This window comes from Telopea speciosissima, chromosome 8 (genome assembly GCF_018873765.1).
Source record: "Telopea speciosissima isolate NSW1024214 ecotype Mountain lineage chromosome 8, Tspe_v1, whole genome shotgun sequence".
In the NCBI taxonomy this organism is placed as follows: Eukaryota; Viridiplantae; Streptophyta; class Magnoliopsida; order Proteales; family Proteaceae; genus Telopea; species Telopea speciosissima.
Genome location: NC_057923.1, coordinates 9,777,674 through 9,797,682, shown reverse-complemented (window position 1 = coordinate 9,797,682; position 20,009 = coordinate 9,777,674). Strand labels below are relative to the sequence as shown.

The following is a 20,009-nucleotide window of genomic DNA, read 5'->3' as shown; positions in this document are numbered from 1 at the left end:
ATTTGTTTTGGTGGCAGTCCCATCAATGAAGGATCTTTTAGTTGACATGCATAATTGGTTACACAAAATCCCAAATTAGTGATGTGGGCAAAGCATAATTGTTACACAAAATCCCAGATTAGTGCTGTGGGTTGCCCATTATATCTTCCTTTTCTTTATCTTCTTGGTTTGTTTCTCATGATCTTTAGACTCTATGACTTTCAATTATGAAACCACTTTTCAATAATTCAGGTACAGGTTAGTAATGGAGTCTCAGAACGTATTACACGTATCTCTATTCTCTGATATATGTAAGACATGGTAAGTAAGGAAAGTGACTCTAAAGGGAACTGGGTAATGTGCTATATATGGCCAGTGCAGCCCTTTAGGCCCTTAGGCCTGTAGGTGGGCAAGATTCTGGCCTAATTGAATGATGTATCTATTGCCTTATGACACACAAGCAACAAAACTAAAGCAGAAGTTGTATGTGGTTTTCTTTTTCTGTTGTAATCCCGGCTCTGATCTTTAGTTTGCTTGTCTCTTGCCTCTGTTGTAGCCCTTGGGACTTTGGGCTCCTGGCCTTTCTTTTACACCTCGAAGATACTTAAAGTTTGGAGAAACTATGCCTGAGAAACCTGACTATGGTCTTTTGTTGCCGCCCAAGGAGTGGAGCACTTTGCTATCTCTCCCAATGGCCAGTTGTTGCCCTATGCAAGTGAGTGTTGCAACTTGTAACACATTGGTTGGAGAAGGGGAAAAAATCGAACATAATATTTATGGATAAAATTGAAAATATAAAAAAAAATTACCCCATTTGTGAAACACGAGGTGCTCCAAGCATGGTTTTAAATATATTGGTATGTCTTTGCTAATACTGATATGTATCAGCCGTACCGGGCCATATCAGATAGTTTTGTCGACTTCGAGGTGATCGTAAGCCTTTCTCATGTCTAGTTTCATAGCAACTCTTTTTTTTTTTTTTTTTTTTTTTTTTTTTGTTGCGCTTCTTAATGTAATGGAAAGCTTCATGAGTTATGTATATGCTATCAGAAATTAACCTATTAGGCACAAATGTTGACTGAGTTGGAGATTTTTTTTTTTTTGGTAAATAGTTGGAGATATGACTTCAGGTAGGAGGAGTTGTAAACGGAAAGCCATGATTTTTGTGATCACATTGATTGCAACATTACAGAGACTAATTGGTCGGAATTGCTCAGCAGCTTTTGGATTATCAACTTTGGGGATGAGGCAGAGAAGAGTTTTATTGACTGAAGATGGGAGCATGCTAATTTGAAAGAACTCAATAACAAAGGTTGAGAGATCCGTCTAAGTAATATCCTAGAATTTCTGATAGAAGGCAAGGGGAAGGCATCAGGTATTGGGGATTTTAGAGGTTCCATAAAAAGAGGGCAAGAGCGGATTCTATTGTTCGTTGATCCCAGGTGTTTGTTGCTTTAGGTGAAGATCAGACCATGGCTACCCAAGTCATTGGATTGATTTCTTGAAATAGTCAACAAATAGATTTGTGGTCAAAAAATTGAAATTGCTTTGGTTGTAGCAATATGATATATTTTAAGAATAAAAAATCCATTTGGTAGTTCAATTTCTGAGAATAAATTCTCTACATTTCTTTGGAAAGGGTGGTGGTGGTGGTGGTGGTGGCTGCGATGGTGGTGGTGAGACCAATAGGAGAAGAAGAAGGGTGGCGTTTTATTTTTAACATGAAATTACTACTTTGCCCATCAAACTAATCATATGCTCATTAAAGAAGAATAAAATCAAATGAAATATATATTCTGAAACAACTCCTTAGCTATTTCGTGTGGGTTTAGTCCCACGTCGGGTGTGTGTGTGGTGTGTGTTGTGTATATCCACCATTCCACGGTCCTAAAAGTCGGTTAACCTTTTGGGGTTGGTGTGTGGTTTTGTGTGATTACTCTTTCATCAAAAGAAAAGAAAGGGTGTGTGGTTTTAGTCCCACATCGGGTGTGTGAGTGTGGTGTGTGTTGTGTATATCCGTCATTCCATGGTCATAAAAGTCGGCTAACCTTTTGGGATTGGTGTGTCAGTGTGTGGTTTGTGTGATTACACTTTCATAAAAAAGAAAAACTCCTTAGCTGTTTCAGAATTTCTATTTCATTTTTTTTGGGGGGGGGGGGGGGTGGGGCGGATGAATTCTATTTCACTTAAATAAGGTGCAAAAATCAATAGATAAGAGTGCTTGGGGAGGGAGTGAAACTGATCCCAAATATTAATAAATTTGAACTCCCTATCACCGGAGCTGCTGGGAATGGTTGGTAACTGAAGTAGGTGGTTGTGCTCCATTAAATCAGAACACCGAAACTAGGACTAAGATGGCGAAGAAAAAACACGGAAGAGGAGCAATCACAAAGGCTAAATGCCTATTCAATCTATTGTAGAAAGTAAAATTAGAAACATAGAGGGATGAGGATTATGAGGAACTCGAGAGGATAAAAAGACGTCACTCTTCATGTTTTTACGGTTGAATTCTTAAATGTGGTGCATTGGGCAATTCACCGCACTTGAGAGGATGAAAATCCCCTCGAGTCCCTCACCATCTTTTGGATATAAAGTAGTTGTACTTGAGAAGTTTTGATGCACTAAACTGAAGCCGTACAAAACAATAAAATGAAGAGATTGTAAAAAAGATGGCACGATCCTCTACAAGCTTCACAGATCTCAAGCATGTCAAGCCATTCTCTATTTCGGAATCCTTCAAGTAATAACACGCTGGCCACAATCAATGAATTCGGCAACAAGGAGAGAGGTGATGCGGAAAGACATTTAAGCTATGACTCACTTTTTATTAAAGAGGTAACAAGTTGGAACACAGATTTGATCTCAGGCCTATATAGTACCAAAAGACTTCAACATTTGCACCAATATTTTAACAAGATTAACTTTTTCACTTGGGTTTGGCCAGAGCTTAGGACATGGCAATCAATGCTGATCCTTTAGATCTCTGCTCAATCCAACAAAAAACTTGTTCCCTCCAAAACCATTTTAAGTTACTACCCCTTGAACCAATCTGGGTCACAAACACTACACCTGAGCTTAGGGTGGTGCTTCCATTATGCTTCGATCAAGGGCTATCGGTAAGGAAACAACTTAACTGCCATTAATCCAATCAAGATTTTAAGCGCTAACGCTATACTACACTAGGGCAGAGAAAAAAAAAAAAAAAAACTATATCTGAACAGGACACATAATCAGAGCCAAATTCTTCAGCATAGTATGAGATCAGTAACCAAAACACCTATGAATCTACTCAAGTTATATTCAGTAACCAAAACACCTATGAATCTCCTCAAATTATATTGAAGAAATGTACAGCCGTTAACCGTGGCAAATACAGTTGTACAACAATAGGGAGTTAACATAATTCTTTATTCGGAACTGGTGCAGATTTTGCAAGAGACTTTAGCAATGTGGGACTTCCTTCTCATCTTGCATGATATAGCATACAAGAAGGGCCAAAAAAAAGGGCTGCAAACCACCTTCAGAGTTCATCCTGCATGAGTAAAGAGAGAGTAGGCTTTAGTATGGAAAGCTGAAAGATTGTGGCTCAGAGCCAAAAAAAGGGTTATTACAAAGGGCATGTCAATGGGACCCAATTAACCCTATTAGCCAATGGAACTGCCCCATTTTTTGGTTTCCAATCCAATTCTTTGGACCTGACAAATAATGAGGTTGGGTATGGGGTTATTAAGAGAACAACAAAATTATGAACGTTTGTGGTAAAGAGTTTTGCCATTCTTCTATTACTAGTTATTAACAAATTCAAATTGTATTTTGATCCCTTGAATATTGGTATGCAAGATACCAGATTGAATACCAAATAATTGGCGGGTAATGTCTGGTAATCTACATCATTCGCAGGCCTGAAAACATGGACTTGCAGTGAAGACGAACATTGACACCACAGCACCAGTGCCGCAAAGGACTGATCACTGCCTAGTATTTTGATACCATAATAGTCTCATACTAGTTCACATTGATTCCATACCTTATCCACCACATGAATGATTAATGTTAGGTAGGCAGGGTTCGAACTGGGAGATCATGCTAATCTCCAAACTAACCCAACCCCTCCATTGAATGGGTTAGAAGTGCCAACTCAGAATATGTCTAATTGGGTTAAATCCAGGCCAGGTTGGGGGGCTATGTATGAAATTGCAGCACCCTAGTTCATAACACACCGGTTAAACCAGAGGGATCTTTTTTCTACATAGTGGAATCAGATAAACGGTAATGCTGCAGCCCATATGATCTACAAAATGTCCTAAAACAGCTTGTTAATGGAAATGTAAAATATCTATTGTTCGAATGCTTACATGGTAGTCATCCAAGTAATCACGGCGATCGCCCTGCAAAAGAAGCCTCTCAAGTTAAAATTTACATTTCAACACAGAAATGTATACTGATTTCATCACACATAAAACACGCCACTAGATCATAAATAAACAGTTTAGAGATTTAACAGAGCCAGGAAAAGTCCAGTAAGCTTTAGTATCAGAAACTTAGTAAGGATATTAACTGCCACACCATGAAAAAGATTATCTAGATCCACAAAAGCTTTATTTTAATTAGCTAGGACTATGTATTTAGGTGGCAGTAAGGTGAAACTCTGAACAAAACACAAAACTGAGGTGAAAAGCCACTTGAGCCACATCTAGCAGAGTAGCAGTAGGGTTTTTTTTCTTTTTAGGGGGGAGGGAAGGATGGTATACCGGAATAACTGGATTAATATAGCATCTCCTATATGCTATATTGTAGCCTAAGGTAGCAAGAAAAGAGTGTCCCTCACTTCCGCTGAAGAGAATGCATGTAGTGTCTACAGGAAATGGATTCCAAGACATGTAAATGGTTACGATGTTTCCACCTTAACCTGCTAACCAGCTAAAATTTTAGTGTGTATCACTGTATTGGCAAATTTGAAACAAATAACTATTTTTGGAGTTCAGCAAGAATTCATACTCTAAGAAAAGCATGCTTTAAAAAGTTGGCAAACATATACCAAAATGAACCAGTAGGGGCCATCATATCGCATAGTTCAATATTTTGACCAGTCTTACCCGTTAAGTTGATTCAGTACACGACCACAAGTTTGATTCAATAAAGACAAACAACTGAAGTGATGAATTAATGCCTATAAAATAACGTCCACAATTCTTGATAATAGTAAATTTGTCACTATGAAATTGGGTCACAAACAAGACAATTGGAGGTAGATTAAGCACACAGCAATTAAGACATGACAAGTCAGCAGCTATAAAAAATATGAATACCTATATAGCTGTTAACAAAAGATAAAGCACAAAAGGCAATGAGATTCCATACCCGCTTGTATCTTTCCCTATAACGCTCCTTATCCCGGTATCGTCGATCATGACCCCTCTCCCTCCTCCTTCGCTCACCTTCCTCTCTTGCTCTTTGAGCTTCCTGCATACGGTTTCTATTATCAGTCGGAATATCTTTAGTTTATGTCAAAAATCAATGCTGCAATAGGGCTGCATCATAGACAGCTCAGTCAAGCCAAAATGACTCAACCCAGTCTAACATGCTCACTAACATTTATTGGCCTCAAGTTTGGCTTGGCCTGAAGCCAAGGCAAAGCAGCCCAATGATGCATGTTACAGTATATGCTCTTTTCATTATAGAAACTACAGAAGTGTTCCACGTGGTGACAATATCAAATCATTCTCTGCATGTAAAGGATGCATTTTAGGACCATATGGTGCTCAATTTAATTGCTTTTGGCTTTATATAATACTGCAATGAAAGCCTGAAAGCATCAGGAGTTAACCCACAAAATAAACCCAAGGCTAGGGAGCACTCTGGTCAGTATGGACTGGGCAGTGGTTGAGCACCTGAAGTTAATTACAGGACTGGATACAATTACTGATTGACTCTTAAGTTGTTAGGTCAGCTGTGGTATCATAGTTGTCAAGGCATCGCCTTGGTGACAAAGTCGCCCTGGTGTCACTTTGATTTTTTTTTTTTCCCTCCTCCAATGCCTAGGGTTGCTTAGACGCTTTGACAACTATGCGTGGACTTGAGAACTGGACAGGAAAAGCTGCAAATTGGGTTAACACTAAACACCTAGGAAGTGGTTCTCAAGGAACAACATTTTTGAGAACCAGTCAGCACTGGGTGGTAGTTGAATTACCCTTCACTGGGTTTTTCTAGAGTTGCTGAGCAAAACCCTGTTGAGTCAGACTGTGAACCAGCCACTTTGACTGTTTGATCCCTAACCCAGTGCTAATAACCCTGGGTTGGCCTGAGCCAGACCAAACCCACCAGAGTTGCATGCTTCCTTCATAAACAACTGCCAAATTGAGCTATGGCTCAAAGCCTCAAACTGTGAGGATATGACATTGCACTAAAAAATACCTCTTCTTCACGAGCTCGCCTCACTTTCTCAGCTTCCTCAAAGGCCTCTTTTTCAGCCTGAAATTTCAACACATCAAAATTCTGCAACTTAGACATCTACATAACTCAAATTAAGCAGTAGAGACTTCTTCACCTTTTTATGTAAGAGATATAAACTGAAAGGACTCACCTCCCTATTCTTGGCCCATATATCCTCCACAACTTGTTTGGCGTACTCAGGGTCGTCGCAAATCAGAACATTATCAAAAACTGAACCAGCCTTAACCTGCATTCCATTGAATCATTAAATTTCAACCATAGCAAACACCACTAAATATTTTTCAATGCTCATGGACAAGTTGATCAACAAGGAAATTAGCAGGCAGCCTGCATTCAATCTGGCCAGGATCAAGTATGCAACCAACTCCCATTCTATATATTTGGCTGAGGAAGCTGACCTTTAGGAGAATATTATTTCTTAGCACTAGGATACAAAAGAACTATGGACCAACAATGGTTCCACCATCCAGAAGAATAAAGTAGTGTTGACCAGTATAGATAAGCCACTCAAGTTGTAACCCATTAAATTCTACTCCAGATCCTATTCATGCCCGTAAATTGTCCATGTAAACGGTGTGCCGAAAGAAATTTACGCAGACCCTAGATTTCCGTTTCTGTTAGGATTTTTTAAATATCCTTAGTAACTGTTTGTGAAAACTAGAACCGATCACAACTTGCCACGTGGTAGATATAGTCATATAGATGTTTACTAGTGATACAGGAGATACCATCCATGTCACTAAATATGTTTCAACCCAAGCAAGTAGGGGAACTGTCTCAAGAGTATGTGACAAAATTGCATGAATGCCACCAGATTCCATAATCATGAAATGGAATTCTTGAATTTAAGAAACTTTACTCACTCTTTGACCACTTCCCATGCCGTTTCGGACTAAACCAGGACCTTTGATACATTCTGTTTTGTGAGGTTTATTCAGGCTTCATAGGCTTTGGGAATTCTTTTAGAGCAGAATTTTCTCTGGCAGGATGATTTTGGAACATGTTAGAAGTTGGAACAGAGGGTCTGATAACAGTATGGGGGACAGAGACTATTATTGCTTGGTTGGCTTTCAATAAAGATGCCCATGGATATTTGTACATGTTATTAGATGCATAAAAGCACCCATGCTTCTCAGGTGAACTATCATTCCATGGGAAGCCAAGGACAGGTAATGGCATGGCAGATCTGTTGGCCAAGCAAGGGGGTTCATAGGTTAAGTTCAAGTTCGGATTATATTATTATTTTCCCTTGGCTGACTAATCTGGTTATGCTATCATTCTTGTGATCTTGTCTGTGTCTCCTTTTGTTGAGGGTGGCTGTTTTCATTCCTTGTTGAGGGATTTTGTACCTCTATTAATAATCCTCTGACAAACTTATTTACTTTAAAAAAAAAAAAAAAAAAGTTTATCACTATATGTGAGTCTCTGAACATGTTCCCCATTGAATCCACTAAATTGTGATAATGAAAAGTAAAGTTAATTTTCTACTACAGTTCAAGTACATGATCATTAATGTGTAGTCAAATTCCTGTGATTGCATGCCTGAGAGCTGTTGCTATTTTGTTGGCATCAGTAAAGAAACCATTAAAATGAATAAAATTCTCTTACCTGCCAAACTTCAATTCCCACATATTTGACTGGCTTCAGCACATAAAGATCAGGATCGTCATCAAATTCTACATAAAAATACGTGAACCCATTAAAAGTTGTTTTTCTTCTCTTCAGGTTTCTTTTCATTTCATTTTATACTCGGCATATTATTCTTATTTTCATAATTGATGATGAAATACTTCACCATTTGTCCCCTTAAACTTCACCAAGAAAGAAACAGACGTACCTGGGTTGTCAATCCATGGAATCTTCCACTTGCCGTTGTAGTTGGGGTTCTTAATTTTCTGATTATCAACAAGCAAATCACTAATTAGGAACTGAACAGGAAAACTGCATTAATAACAATTGTCAGGTGCCTTTTTTTTTTCAAAAGAACATACAGAATATGAAGCGTCCCTTTTCTGTTACTTAAATGAACTAATAGAATACCTTGGGCTTCCATGGTCCTTTGTATGCTGGGTTTGGTATCTTTGGCCGCTTCCATATACCATCCTCTTCTTCATCCCAGGTGTCAGGCTGAACAAAGGCATCAATTTAAGTCCATGGCATGCTATATCCCAATGTGTAACCAGATACAAATCCACAAAAAAAGTTTTTTTTTTTGGGTTAGGGGGGGGGGGTGGGAGGGGGGAGAGGAACTATGATATATGAGGGTCAGACATCCTACTTTTGTGTCAAATCTCTAATGTAGGTTCAAGTCATCAAAAGAAGGATTCAGAACCAAAAACCAGACTCGCAGACTTAGGTAATTTCCCAGATTTCAGGAGAATCGCAGACTATTTTTATTTCCCAGATTTCAGGAGAATTCTAATTGTACCAAATCCACGAATCTGATCTGAGTTAAACCTGGAATGAAGGTCTGAATATATAGGCAGAATATTATACCAAAAATTCAGGGCAATCCAATGGCTGGATGTGAGATCACAGCAGACTCCTACTGAGAATAGGAAGTCTCAAAACAGAATACTCGATGGATGATTTAAACAAGTAGAATCAGCAATCAATCAAACACTTTAGACTGGAATAATAGTAACAGAATATCAGCAGCTCTAATAGGTTAATATGCTGACTCCGAACTTAAATCAGAAAACTACAAACATCTTGATGCAGTTACATCCAATAGGGGCAAGTAGAAATTTTTTTTGATTGTTAGGGTTATTTTTTGTATGTTGACAAATAATATTTTAATTCTGTTCAGCAACCGTGGAGAGGTAACCACCTGTCCAATAGGGCTATGTATTCAGTCCTATTCTGTTCTGAGAGGTAACCACCTGTCCGATTTTTGCCATTTACAAGGGGAGGAGGGGTATTTATGGAAACAAAAAGGACAGGTGGTTACCTCTCAGATGCATAGTTATCAAGGCGTCGCCCAGGCGCCTTGGTCGCCTTGAATTTTGATCCTCTCCACCGCCTTGGATTGTCTAGACGCTGTGACAACTATGCTCAGATGTACGTTCTCCTAAACGTACGTGCATATGATCCTTTCTGGTTTGTTTCAAACTCTTCTTCCTGTTTAGAGTACAAATAGGACTTTGTTTTCTTTCTCTTATATATAAAAGCACCGATGGATATAGGATTTTTATTTTAAATGAAGTTTTTTCATAGTGTTAATGGCAAGAGCAGTGGATTTGCATCTATTTCCTCTCCTCTAAGCTCCTCACTTGTTTCAGGTGCGATTTTTCCTATTTTCCCCTTCATTCCTTCCATTAACCTTGTTATTCTTCATCATCTTCTTTCTTTACTTCTTACTTCCTCGTTTCTTCCTATTCTGTTTAAGTTTTCTTTTGATTTCTCAGTTGAACTCTGTTTGGGTCAGCCCCTAACTTTGAGTCCAATCTCTTCTGGTTCTCATAGGATCAACTCCAGATTTTAGGAGGTGATCTTGGTAATGAGAACTGACCCAACTTGTAAATTTTGGGTTCAAAATCTGGTCACAATTGGAAGCTCTGACCAAATCTTCGAATCTGCTCTCTGAATACCGCTCCCTCTGATTTCAGATAATTTTTATTAATCTTACAGTTGGTTAGCTGGCATCTTGTTGGAATCCCTCAATAGGATTCTGAGTTATGAACCTATTCCCAGATTTAAGTTTGACTGGGTTCCATATGAGTTATAACTTGCTGATGAAATCAAGAAGCCTTACCACTAAAGGCTGGTTTTATGGCATTTATTCACCAAAAGCCCCTCCAATTTCTGATCCCTTTTACAAATCATCCCCACTTCTAAGGCATAAATCCAGATTTGTCCATTACCTTTAAGTTTATTTACTACTCCGTCCTAACTTCTGTCTGCTTCCCAAAAAGTCCTAAATTGTTCTGAATGATTATGAAATTGTCATTAATCGTTCAATTTGAGTTACTTATCAACTTGAGGGCCTATAGCAACCCAAATTTAGGGTTTAATAAGCCAGGATTGCGTCACATCTATTTCGGAAACATACAATGGAAAACTCAGAATAAAGAACCAGAATATAGAGAAATCCATTATCTTAACAAGCACAACTCAGAAAAGCTCAAAGACTGGTTGAAAGACTAGGAAAACTAGAGGAACAATCTCTCAGTCAATTCTGATAGTGGAATTGGAGATAATGAAGAATTCCACTTGATCAAGGAAACTCAAAAACAGGAGCATTTGATGGTCAGAATATGCTGATATTGCTGGAGCACTAATGGAGGATTAAGTAATGTACTCAAACAAGCAAATCAGAAACTAAAAAAAATCTGTACTAACCTCTGTTTCAGCAACTTAAAAAGATAAGAAGAAGATGGGAAGAAGGGAGCATATGACCTAGGAATCCCCACACAAGGCCTAGGCTGGAATCACCACCAACCAATCAGTTAAATCACCACAACCGGGCCTGTTGAATCACCACAACAGAATTCTGATTCACCACAAAACTTGAGGAAGCAAAGCTTTCTTTAATTGAATAAACCGTGCGGGGGGGGGGGGGGCCTTATGAAGCCTTGCAATGCTATAGAAACTGAAATAGGAAACAAGGAAGCAGGAAACTTCTTCCGAAGTAGGAATAGGTGTCCTACATGACTAAAACTATGAATTTTTTAACAACTTCCCTTCCAGGAATCTACATGATGTTCATTGGGGTGGCCCCGATGTCTGCTCCTCAGCCGTTGGTCGAGTAGTACTCCTCTTCTTCCGATGGAAGGGATGGATCCACAGTATCTTATCTAATAGGTATCTCACATGACTAAAACTCTATCCAAACTAGGAGAAAGAGTTCTATTCAGACAAGACTTCATCCAACCTTTACATGTAAAGATATAAATAGTAATGAAATAAAACCACCCAAACTAGACTAAAAATCATGTATTCCTACCTTCTATCCTATTTTAGGCCCATTAAAGTGGCATATTACAAAGAAAACCCATTGGACTAAAGGCCCAACACATGACCCAACACATGACTTATTATAATAAAATAAGCCCATTTACGTGATTTATCTACATCAATCTCCATGAATTATTGAGTATCCAATTATCATAGCTTTTCTTTGCAAAATATATTATGTCTCAAAAGCAATCTACAAACCTCTTTAGCCTTGGGATCAGGAATTTCAGCTGGAATTGAATTATATCCCTGCAGTGTCAACACAGATTCATAACACCAAGTTATTTGATCCAATGAATATCCAATGCTGTTGAAACAACTAAATGAAATACACAATACAATACCTCTGGCTTGACAGCATTAGGATCATCAATGTACTCCCTATCATCCCAGTCTGCAGGCTGTTAACAGAAATGCAAATTAGACCAGGAAGCACTGAGATGTTGAATGTCTGTTCTGCCAATGAAAATGCAAAAACGAAGAACTTTGAAAGCTACTATAGCTAGATAACATATCCTAGCTTCTCTCGTCACCCATTACTATCAAGCACCAATTTCTCAGTGCCCTTTTAAATTTACAACTGCCAAAAATTTATAAAGTAAAAAGTCCAAGAAATGATCATAATATATCAAAGGATCATGGCTAGAAAACTCTATATTCTACAACTCCAAAATCAAACCTTTTTTGCATTGACGTCCCTAATTTTTCGAGGAGGAAGAATGTCCCAGTCTGTGTACATGCTTCCAGATTCTCTTTCTCTGTTGTCAACGAGGAGACTATAAGTAGCATCTGGCCTAAGAATAAATGTATAAAAATGAGTCAATTTGTCTGTTTCACATTGCAGATCCTTCTTGATAGGATAATTCTGTCCCTGATAGGAAAGTATAAGATGGAGCTTCTTCGTCTGTGTGCCACATATATCTGGTCCAAACATTACACTGCATTAAGTAAAATCACAGGTGAGGAATCAAAATTTATTTGTCATAACACATAAACCAGGAAACCACATCAATCACCAGATAGCAAGAAACCAGCCAATGACCACGAGGAAAAACAAAAGCGTCCCGGTGGCCTTGATAATGAAGTGCATATAGTAAAGCTTCAAGGGTCGTTTTTTGTGTATAGATAAATACCCAGATTGAGTGAGATGCCAGTTTTGGCACTAATGCAGAAGGGGAAGGGGTTTATTGCATGGGTATGCAACAACTGGAGAAGACCTTTCTGTAATTTTTAGTTTGTGGAGCACAAAGTGTTCTTAATAAAGTTCATGTCACCAGATAGGGTTCAATAAGCAGGATATTAAACTAAAAACAGTTTTCTTACAGTTTATGTAGATTAAGAATTATGGTCAATAAATGTTAAGTTCGAGTTCAAGTTATAGTGGTAATTTTTTATTCAGTACATGTAAGGTAATTAGGGGGCTTTTGTTTCTTTTGTGGTCTATTTGTATTTTTGATAATGATAGGCCTTTCTAGGCTTGCGAGATTGTTTGAAAGAGGTTTTAATATTTGAGTTGCCCTATTTTAGTAGGTTATGAGAGTCCTAACTATCAATTTATCATTGACCTTGGGCGAGGAAAATACCATACATACAAATTTCAACTTTGAGTCAGACTTTTCTTTAGTAGGTTATAAGTTAGGAAAAGGAATTTCCCAGAAACTATATAAGTATATCCCATGAACCATACAAAGTTTAGAAGAAATCTTTTTTTTTCTAAGCTGTGTGCTGTTTCTATTTTAATTCACACACCCTTCACGGAAATGGATTCCAATGTGAATCAGCTCTAACCTTCTTCCTCTTCCTTCAGTATTTTCTATTTGTTGCTATATTTTCTGCAAATCTTCCAGCCCCTAGAACCAGCTAGTTTTCTCCATTATTTTCAATATTAATCCTTTATCCACCACTTTTTTCAAATGCCTATAAACCCTACTCAGACCTTTCCATACCCACCTAAATCCCATTGTAGCCAGTTGTCTAGAAAGCAAGAGAAAGTGTGTGAAAAGGTTTTTAACTACTTTCCCACACTTTTTGTTGTTTGGCTGTTTGAGAAAGTGGGAGTCTCAGGAATAGTTCTTTTCTCACCAACTTTCTCATTCTTCCAAAGGAGAGATTGAAGAATCCCACCAAAATGGTTAAATTTTCATTAGAAAGAAAGGAACCTATGCAAGGGTTGGGTCACATTCATTTTCTTGCACTTCTTAGCACAGGCAAACATCAGTGTGAAAAAAAAATGTCATTCCTTTACTAAATTCTCCTATACTTTCACTTTCACACAGTTCCCCACTCTCTAGACAGCCAAACACAGCCTAATCCTATAACGCCAGTTTTACATGTTTCCATTTTCTTGTACCCTGTAGCTGAATCTATTCCAGCCCATTAGTCCTTATTTGATTTCACCAAAACGTAATTTCACTAACCTTAACGTGCCTGATATTTTCCATTATTTTATCTTCCATTTCCCTAAAAAATTATTCTTATTATAATTTATAAAAACTTCTAGATATTCACTCAATTTAGTCCAGGTACCGTACAGTGAGAGAGGTTTCCAACTTTTAGTTTGACTTGAATTTAGTAGGTGATGAGCAGGGCAAGCAATAAGATAACCGTAGTTATCAAATGACTTTGGCTGGAAGAAAATACATACATATGTACTCAGAAAAATTTTAGGAGGAGTGAAGCGATGATTTCTCAAAGCTTTGTACTATTGCCCTTCCCAGAAATAGATATGTCAGGAGTTACCTCTCATGTTATTCTCTTCTTTTCTACTTTCTATTTTTTTTTTTAGTTTTTTTTTTTTTTCATCTCCTCCCAACTCCCACAATCAGCTTTTGTATCCGTTATTTTTACCACTAAACTTTCATCTACTTCCATTACATGTCTACTAAACCCTTAACATACTGCTCTGTACCTACCTAAATCCTAGCTGAATGGGACTGTTTCCACTTATTTTCCATGTTCTGTTACTCTGTAACAGAATCCATTCCATGTCATTAAACATTAAGAGACCTAGTTTCACTAACCTTACCCTATCCTATTCATTAATATCCTTTTCCTTAAAGGGTAATACTAGTTTAAGCACTCCTAGTGCTACCAGGACTCCCCTTCCCTTCACCCTAGCCCATCTGACTTTCTCTGGCTTGCAGCTATGTTGATTTAACTACCTGAAGGCAACAATGTTTTGGAACCCTACACCTACATCAAAGTTAAAAAATCCAAATATTCAGGGGCTGCCTACATCAAAGTCAGTGGTCGAGGTAGTGAAGACTTCTTTACTTCAGATCCTGGAAAAAGAGATGGACTTACATAAAGAAAATACAAAGAAATGCACTCGATGAAGCAGAACAGTGGTGCATGATTGGTGTAGCTGACCATACAATTGATGGATAGGGCTTTGTTCACCTGAATTGGGTTCAACCTAATAAATTTCAAACGCCAAATCATTTATAGTTATCAAACCACTTCTAACACCATAATATCCTTAGCACACCTTTAGGGGTTTAATGGAGAAATATGACACTTGGTGGTTGACATATGCTTGATTCAAGTTGTAGAGATTTCAACATTTCCATACAACATTGTATAAAATCTTGGGTATATCTTAATAAATCTTAAAATGTCAACCAGAATAATGTGAAACTTCGGATATTTTGCAATTGACATTCACAAAAGCCTTTTAGATTGTATAAAGAAAGTCAATATGAATAAGACACCAATAAGTCAAACTTAACAATGGTAAGAGAATAGGATCATGAGGTTAGAATTGTTAGATTGGTGCCTTACCATTGGTAGCACAATTATCACTGGGTAGTTGGGCTATTTACATATCTTATGATGAAAGAATATACATGTGTACAAATAATATCTATTCCTACTTGTGTGAATGTGGGATGTCATCTGACTAAGTTTTCAATCTACATTTACAAATCAGGGTTATGGTCTTCACAAAGTTCAGTTTTGGCTAATCAGTGGAGCATTAGAGAGGAAAGAATCAGAGAAGTTATTAAAGAATAAGTCTATTAACACTGATGGTGCAGAAAAAGTTATGTGGACATCTCTCTATATTTTTCTGATTGCAGAGGGTAAACTGAGAAGCTCAATGACATCCTTTGAGAGTGCAGTTCATGGATTGGTCCTCCTGCCTAATTTGGTCCTCAATTTGTGTGCAGGTCTACTGCAGACAATGCTACCAAACTTCACTTAATTGTTGTTTCAAGGTACTCAAATATCAGTGGCCACTCAAACAGCAAAGGTGTTGTTATTATGTCATCCAAGTGCCTCCACTAAATTGCAACTCACATAAATTGATTCCCTCTCCTTCTTAAACGCATAGATCTAATAGTTTGACTTTTCAGGAATATTTTTGATGATATAACCTGCCAGTAATAAGAATAAGACGAACGAATTTCTCAACAACAGCAACAACTCAGCCTTATCCCAACTAAATGAGGTCGGCTACATGGATCCTTGCCCTCCAATCAGCTCTATTCGAGGTCATACTTGATACAAGACATAAGCTATGCATGTCTTTCCTCACCACTTCTCCTAGGATCATTTAAGGTCTACCCCTAGCTCTTTTAGTTCCTTCAATCCAATCACTCCTCCGCATTGGGGCATCCAAAGGCCTCTGCTGAACATGGCCACACCACCTCAAACGACTTTCACGTAGTTTATCATGTATTGGAGCTACTCCCAAATCAGCTCTAATATGATCATTCCTTACTTTATCCTTCCTAGTTTTGCCATTCATCCAACTTAACATTCTCATCTCCGCTACACTGAGTTTATCTATATGACGTTTCTTAACTACCCAACATTCCGCACCATACATCATAGCCAGTTGTATGACTGTCTTAAGGAATACATCGATCACACAATACTCCGGACACACCTCTGCACTTAACCATTCTATTTTATTCTCTGTGAAACATCATCCTCTATATCATCTTATGAATATATGATTGAGCCCAGATACTTAAAATAATCACTTTGTGGAATCTCCCTCTCATCAAATTTCACCACCTCATTATTCGTCCTAGTGTAACTAAAGTTACACACCCTATGTTCCATCTTCGTTCTTCTCTTAAAAACTTTTGATTCCAAGGTCGATCTCCATAACTCTAACTTGGCATTAATCCCTGCTTTTGTCTCATCCACCAAAACAATATCATCAACCAATAGCATACACCAAGGAACCTCATCTTGAAAGTCACTAGTTAAATCATCCATGATAAGTGCAATCAAAAAAGGGGTTAAAATTGATCCTCAATGTAACCCAATTGTAATTGGGAATTCACTACCTTGAACCCCCCCCCCAACAGTTCTTACACTAGTCACCACACTATCATACATATCTTCAATTATGTCCACATATCTACTTGAAACACTTCTCTTCTCTAGAACTCGCCAAATTAACTCTCTAGGGACACTATTATAAGCTTTTTCTAAGTCAATAAAGACCATATGGAGATCATTCTTGCAATCTCTAAATTTTTCCATGAGTCTCCTACGTAAATAGCTTATGTCGTGGATCTTCCTGGCATAAAGGGTTCTCCATAATAGTAGTTTATTGTCTCAGACATAGTCGTCAAGGCATCGCCTAGGCGCCGCCTAGGCGTCCACGCGCTTTGGTTGACTTGGGCGCCTTGGTCGCCTAGGCAGTCGTCTTGGCCACCTTGTCCACCTACTTGGTGCCACCTTGATTTTTTACCCTCTCCAACGCTTTGGGTTGCCTAACCGCCGTGACAACGGTCTTGGATTGGTTTCAATAATCCTCTCCCATAATTTCACAATAAGACTCAATAGTTTTATGCCCCTATTGTGAGAAAATGAACCTCAAATAATGAAACAAAATCTAGATATATGAGAAAATGAACCTCAAAGAGATACTCAAATGATCTCAATCTACCAAATCCAAAATTGGCATATAAACAGGTGGATTTCTCTATTCAAGAGGTAGCCTAGTTGACAATTCATTTAGTATATTTACAATACTTCTTCCTTATTTATACAGCTCTCTTATATTGTGAAGATCAAAATTTTGGGTAGTTTTCAGAAAAATAAATAAATAAAAAGTTAAAAACTATAGATAGTTAACGTTTGCATTTCTCAAAACTAGATATTTTCTATTGCATTGAAAATTATCTCCCTTTCACCATTAACAGAGAGTAGATTTAACACAACACAGGCAAACATGCTAGTATTACATAATCATAGAGAAAAAAGTTCAGGGAGAAGGGAAGGGGGGAAGGGGGGAAGGAAAAGGAAAGAATAGGGGAAATTTAGCCACAAACCCCTACAACAATCATATCTGTACAGTTATTGACAATAACGGTTAGACCATTAAGGTTTAAAAAAACAGGAAATTATATTAAGATGACCAGAAAAGATAAACAGCGTGTAAACAGTAACAGGTGCTCAAACCATGTTTGAGACACAGAGAGTTCCTAAAAGTAACTCAGAAAGATATATGGTAAAAAGGGTTGGTATAATTTTTCAGAAAAAAAATATCAAACCTGTAAGGTGTATCACCACCAAATTTCTTCTGATTGACATAAGCAGATAGAAGCTTAATATAGGCACCACCACATTCAATATCCTGCTCCAACTTCACAGAATACTGGAGCACCAAAGTTCTGTCCTTATTACTGAACTCTGGTATTTTTGCTGATATTGCAAAATGTCTGGCATCGGTTGATGTCTGGATACCTGCAAGAAGTATACATAATAAAAGTCTTGTAACTACACTAAACCAAGTTAGGGAGAGCCATTGATGGTCAAACCAAGCCATTTGATCATTTTTATGATCTTCATTGTTTAAATGAAAACTACACTCCGTTGACCATATAAACTACCCAATTAGCATTATTTGAGGATAATGAACCATCCAAGAGATGACCCGCCAATCCAAATCTCGGGATCAAGTGGACTACTAGTTGACCTCAGAGCTTATCTTGAATTTGCTCACCTTTATCATCAGGATCTCCAGACCACTTGCCCGCTGTGTGCTTAAAATAACCAGCTTTGCCCTCACTCCTTTTCCAGTCTGATTTAACCCAACGACTCTCCCACCCATCTGTAGCAGTATTAGCAAATATACATATAATTAGGACATACACACGACATAGGAATAGACAGAGAGAAAGAGAAAGAATCCAGAAGTACTTCAAAATGAAAAAGAAACTAAGAAAGACGACTAGTAGACAAGCAAGAAGCTTCTTTAACTTGTACTCTTGCTAAATCCAGGCCAAAGATCCCATTTTATTGCAATAAAATCACTTCTTCTTTTTTTGGTTCGACACCTGCATGGGCAATTTAAAATAATTTCGAGAACAAATGCCTAGTGTAGTTGGTAGATTAATTACCTACTAAATTAAAATAGAAGCTCGTTCTGGAACTAGCAAAAGTAGAAATCAAAATATCCAAAAAAAGAAAAAGCTATAATTGAATTTAAAAACCAATTAAATAAGAGTAAACAGCAGAAGTTCAAATCATGAATTTGCCAAAAGAGAGAATTTTTAAACAGAGATCCAGAAATCAGAGAAGTGAAAAGAAATGGATTGAGTGAGTGAGTGATGTTAGAAGTGGAAGGAGAGTTAAGCTCATAAGTTACCATCGAATCGTTCCTCAAATATGATCTCTGAACCTGCAAAATCGATTAAAACAACGAAACAGAGAGTTGAAACTATACACAGAAGCTTGAAGCTAAGGGCAGGCTTCGCCATTTTCTGCCAACCCATAAATGTGAGCATTGGGCGAGAAGGTCTTTAAAGAAAATGTAGATGACAAAATACCCTTGGATTCGAATTAAATCACGCCAATCATATGGGTGGTACTTGTGTAATTTTGTACAGAGAATAGAGGTAACTGTTTTTCTTTTTCATTGCCCGTAGTAAACGCGGTAGAGTCTTTGGTGACTCGGCGGACTTAAGCGGTCTTGCGTTCCGTTGACTATTCAAAGTCATGCCACCCAAAGTCGTTGCCTCGTCGTGAGTAAGGGTTCAAATGGGTCTTCCATTTTATTGACCAATCGAAGTCATCTGGAGTCTTTACCGTTTTGAATAAGGTAGAAATGAAAGGAAGAAACAAGGAAGGAAAAGTGATAAGAGATCTCACTATTACTATTGCCTATTGGATGTTACTGGATGTATCGAGAACATGGTATGAGGAATTGGTATCGGCTCGGCTGAATTGGCCAATTTGTTTCGATATCGATGGAGATCGATCGATTTCTGACCAATTCTCTATCAATAGATTGGTACGGATAGGGGTAAAAATATAAATAAAAATCATTTTTTCAAAGAAAATATGGGTAAATTTGTCCGATCTAGACCGATATTGATTGATCCGAATCAGTATCAATTGAGATCGAGATTAATATCTATTACTAAAACCATGTATATAATCAGTCAGAATCGGGATTAGTCACGGTCAATTTTGATCCGAGTCAACCGATTCATCGATCCGATTCTGATTCTAATATCAGTCATGGTCGATTCTAATCTGAGTCAACCAATTCATTGATTCGATTCTGATTCTGATTCTTAAAACCTATAAGGTTTCTTTTGAATTATGAGTCTCTCGATCAAGATATAAGTAATTGGTATTGATAGAGACCGATACTG

At 37.8% G+C, this 20,009-nt stretch overlaps 1 protein-coding gene across 4 annotated transcripts; it reads right to left on the bottom strand.

Moving 5' to 3' along the window:
* Nucleotides 1-3,315: 3,315 nt before the first annotated feature.
* On the bottom strand, nucleotides 3,316-19,150 carry LOC122670591 (calreticulin-3). 4 transcript variants are annotated; one of them, XM_043867533.1, is made up of 15 exons: nucleotides 18,998-19,150; nucleotides 18,353-18,460; nucleotides 17,901-18,093; nucleotides 12,068-12,326; nucleotides 11,733-11,789; nucleotides 11,590-11,637; nucleotides 8,473-8,559; nucleotides 8,270-8,327; nucleotides 8,041-8,108; nucleotides 6,563-6,658; nucleotides 6,394-6,450; nucleotides 5,341-5,442; nucleotides 4,334-4,367; nucleotides 4,186-4,192; nucleotides 3,316-3,541 (listed from the first exon to the last, which is right to left on the bottom strand). In XM_043867533.1, exons 1-15 carry the CDS (start codon nucleotides 19,134-19,136, stop codon nucleotides 3,538-3,540), a joined length of 1,317 nt encoding a protein of 438 aa, XP_043723468.1. In that variant the 5' UTR covers nucleotides 19,137-19,150; the 3' UTR covers nucleotides 3,316-3,537. The 4 variants fall into 4 exon arrangements, with proteins under 4 accessions (XP_043723468.1, XP_043723467.1, XP_043723469.1 ...); XM_043867532.1 differs by lacking the exon at nucleotides 4,186-4,192 and having other exon boundaries at nucleotides 3,316-3,511; nucleotides 4,335-4,367; XM_043867534.1 differs by lacking the exons at nucleotides 4,186-4,192; nucleotides 4,334-4,367 and having other exon boundaries at nucleotides 3,316-3,511.
* Nucleotides 19,151-20,009: the final 859 nt, after the last annotated feature.

Bases quoted from the DNA above. Each gene is read 5' to 3' on its own strand.
- LOC122670591 (XM_043867533.1), bottom strand. From the start codon at position 19,136: ATGCTCACATTTATGGGTTGGCAGAAAATGGCGAAGCCTGCCCTTAGC. The intron at 18,461-18,997 runs GTAACTTATGAG...ATACTGCTACAG, and splicing joins ATTTGAGGAACGATTCGATG to ATGGGTGGGAGAGTCGTTGG. The intron at 4,368-5,340 runs GTATGGAATCTC...CTTCTTTTGCAG, and splicing joins ATAGGGAAAGATACAAGCGG to GGCGATCGCCGTGATTACTT.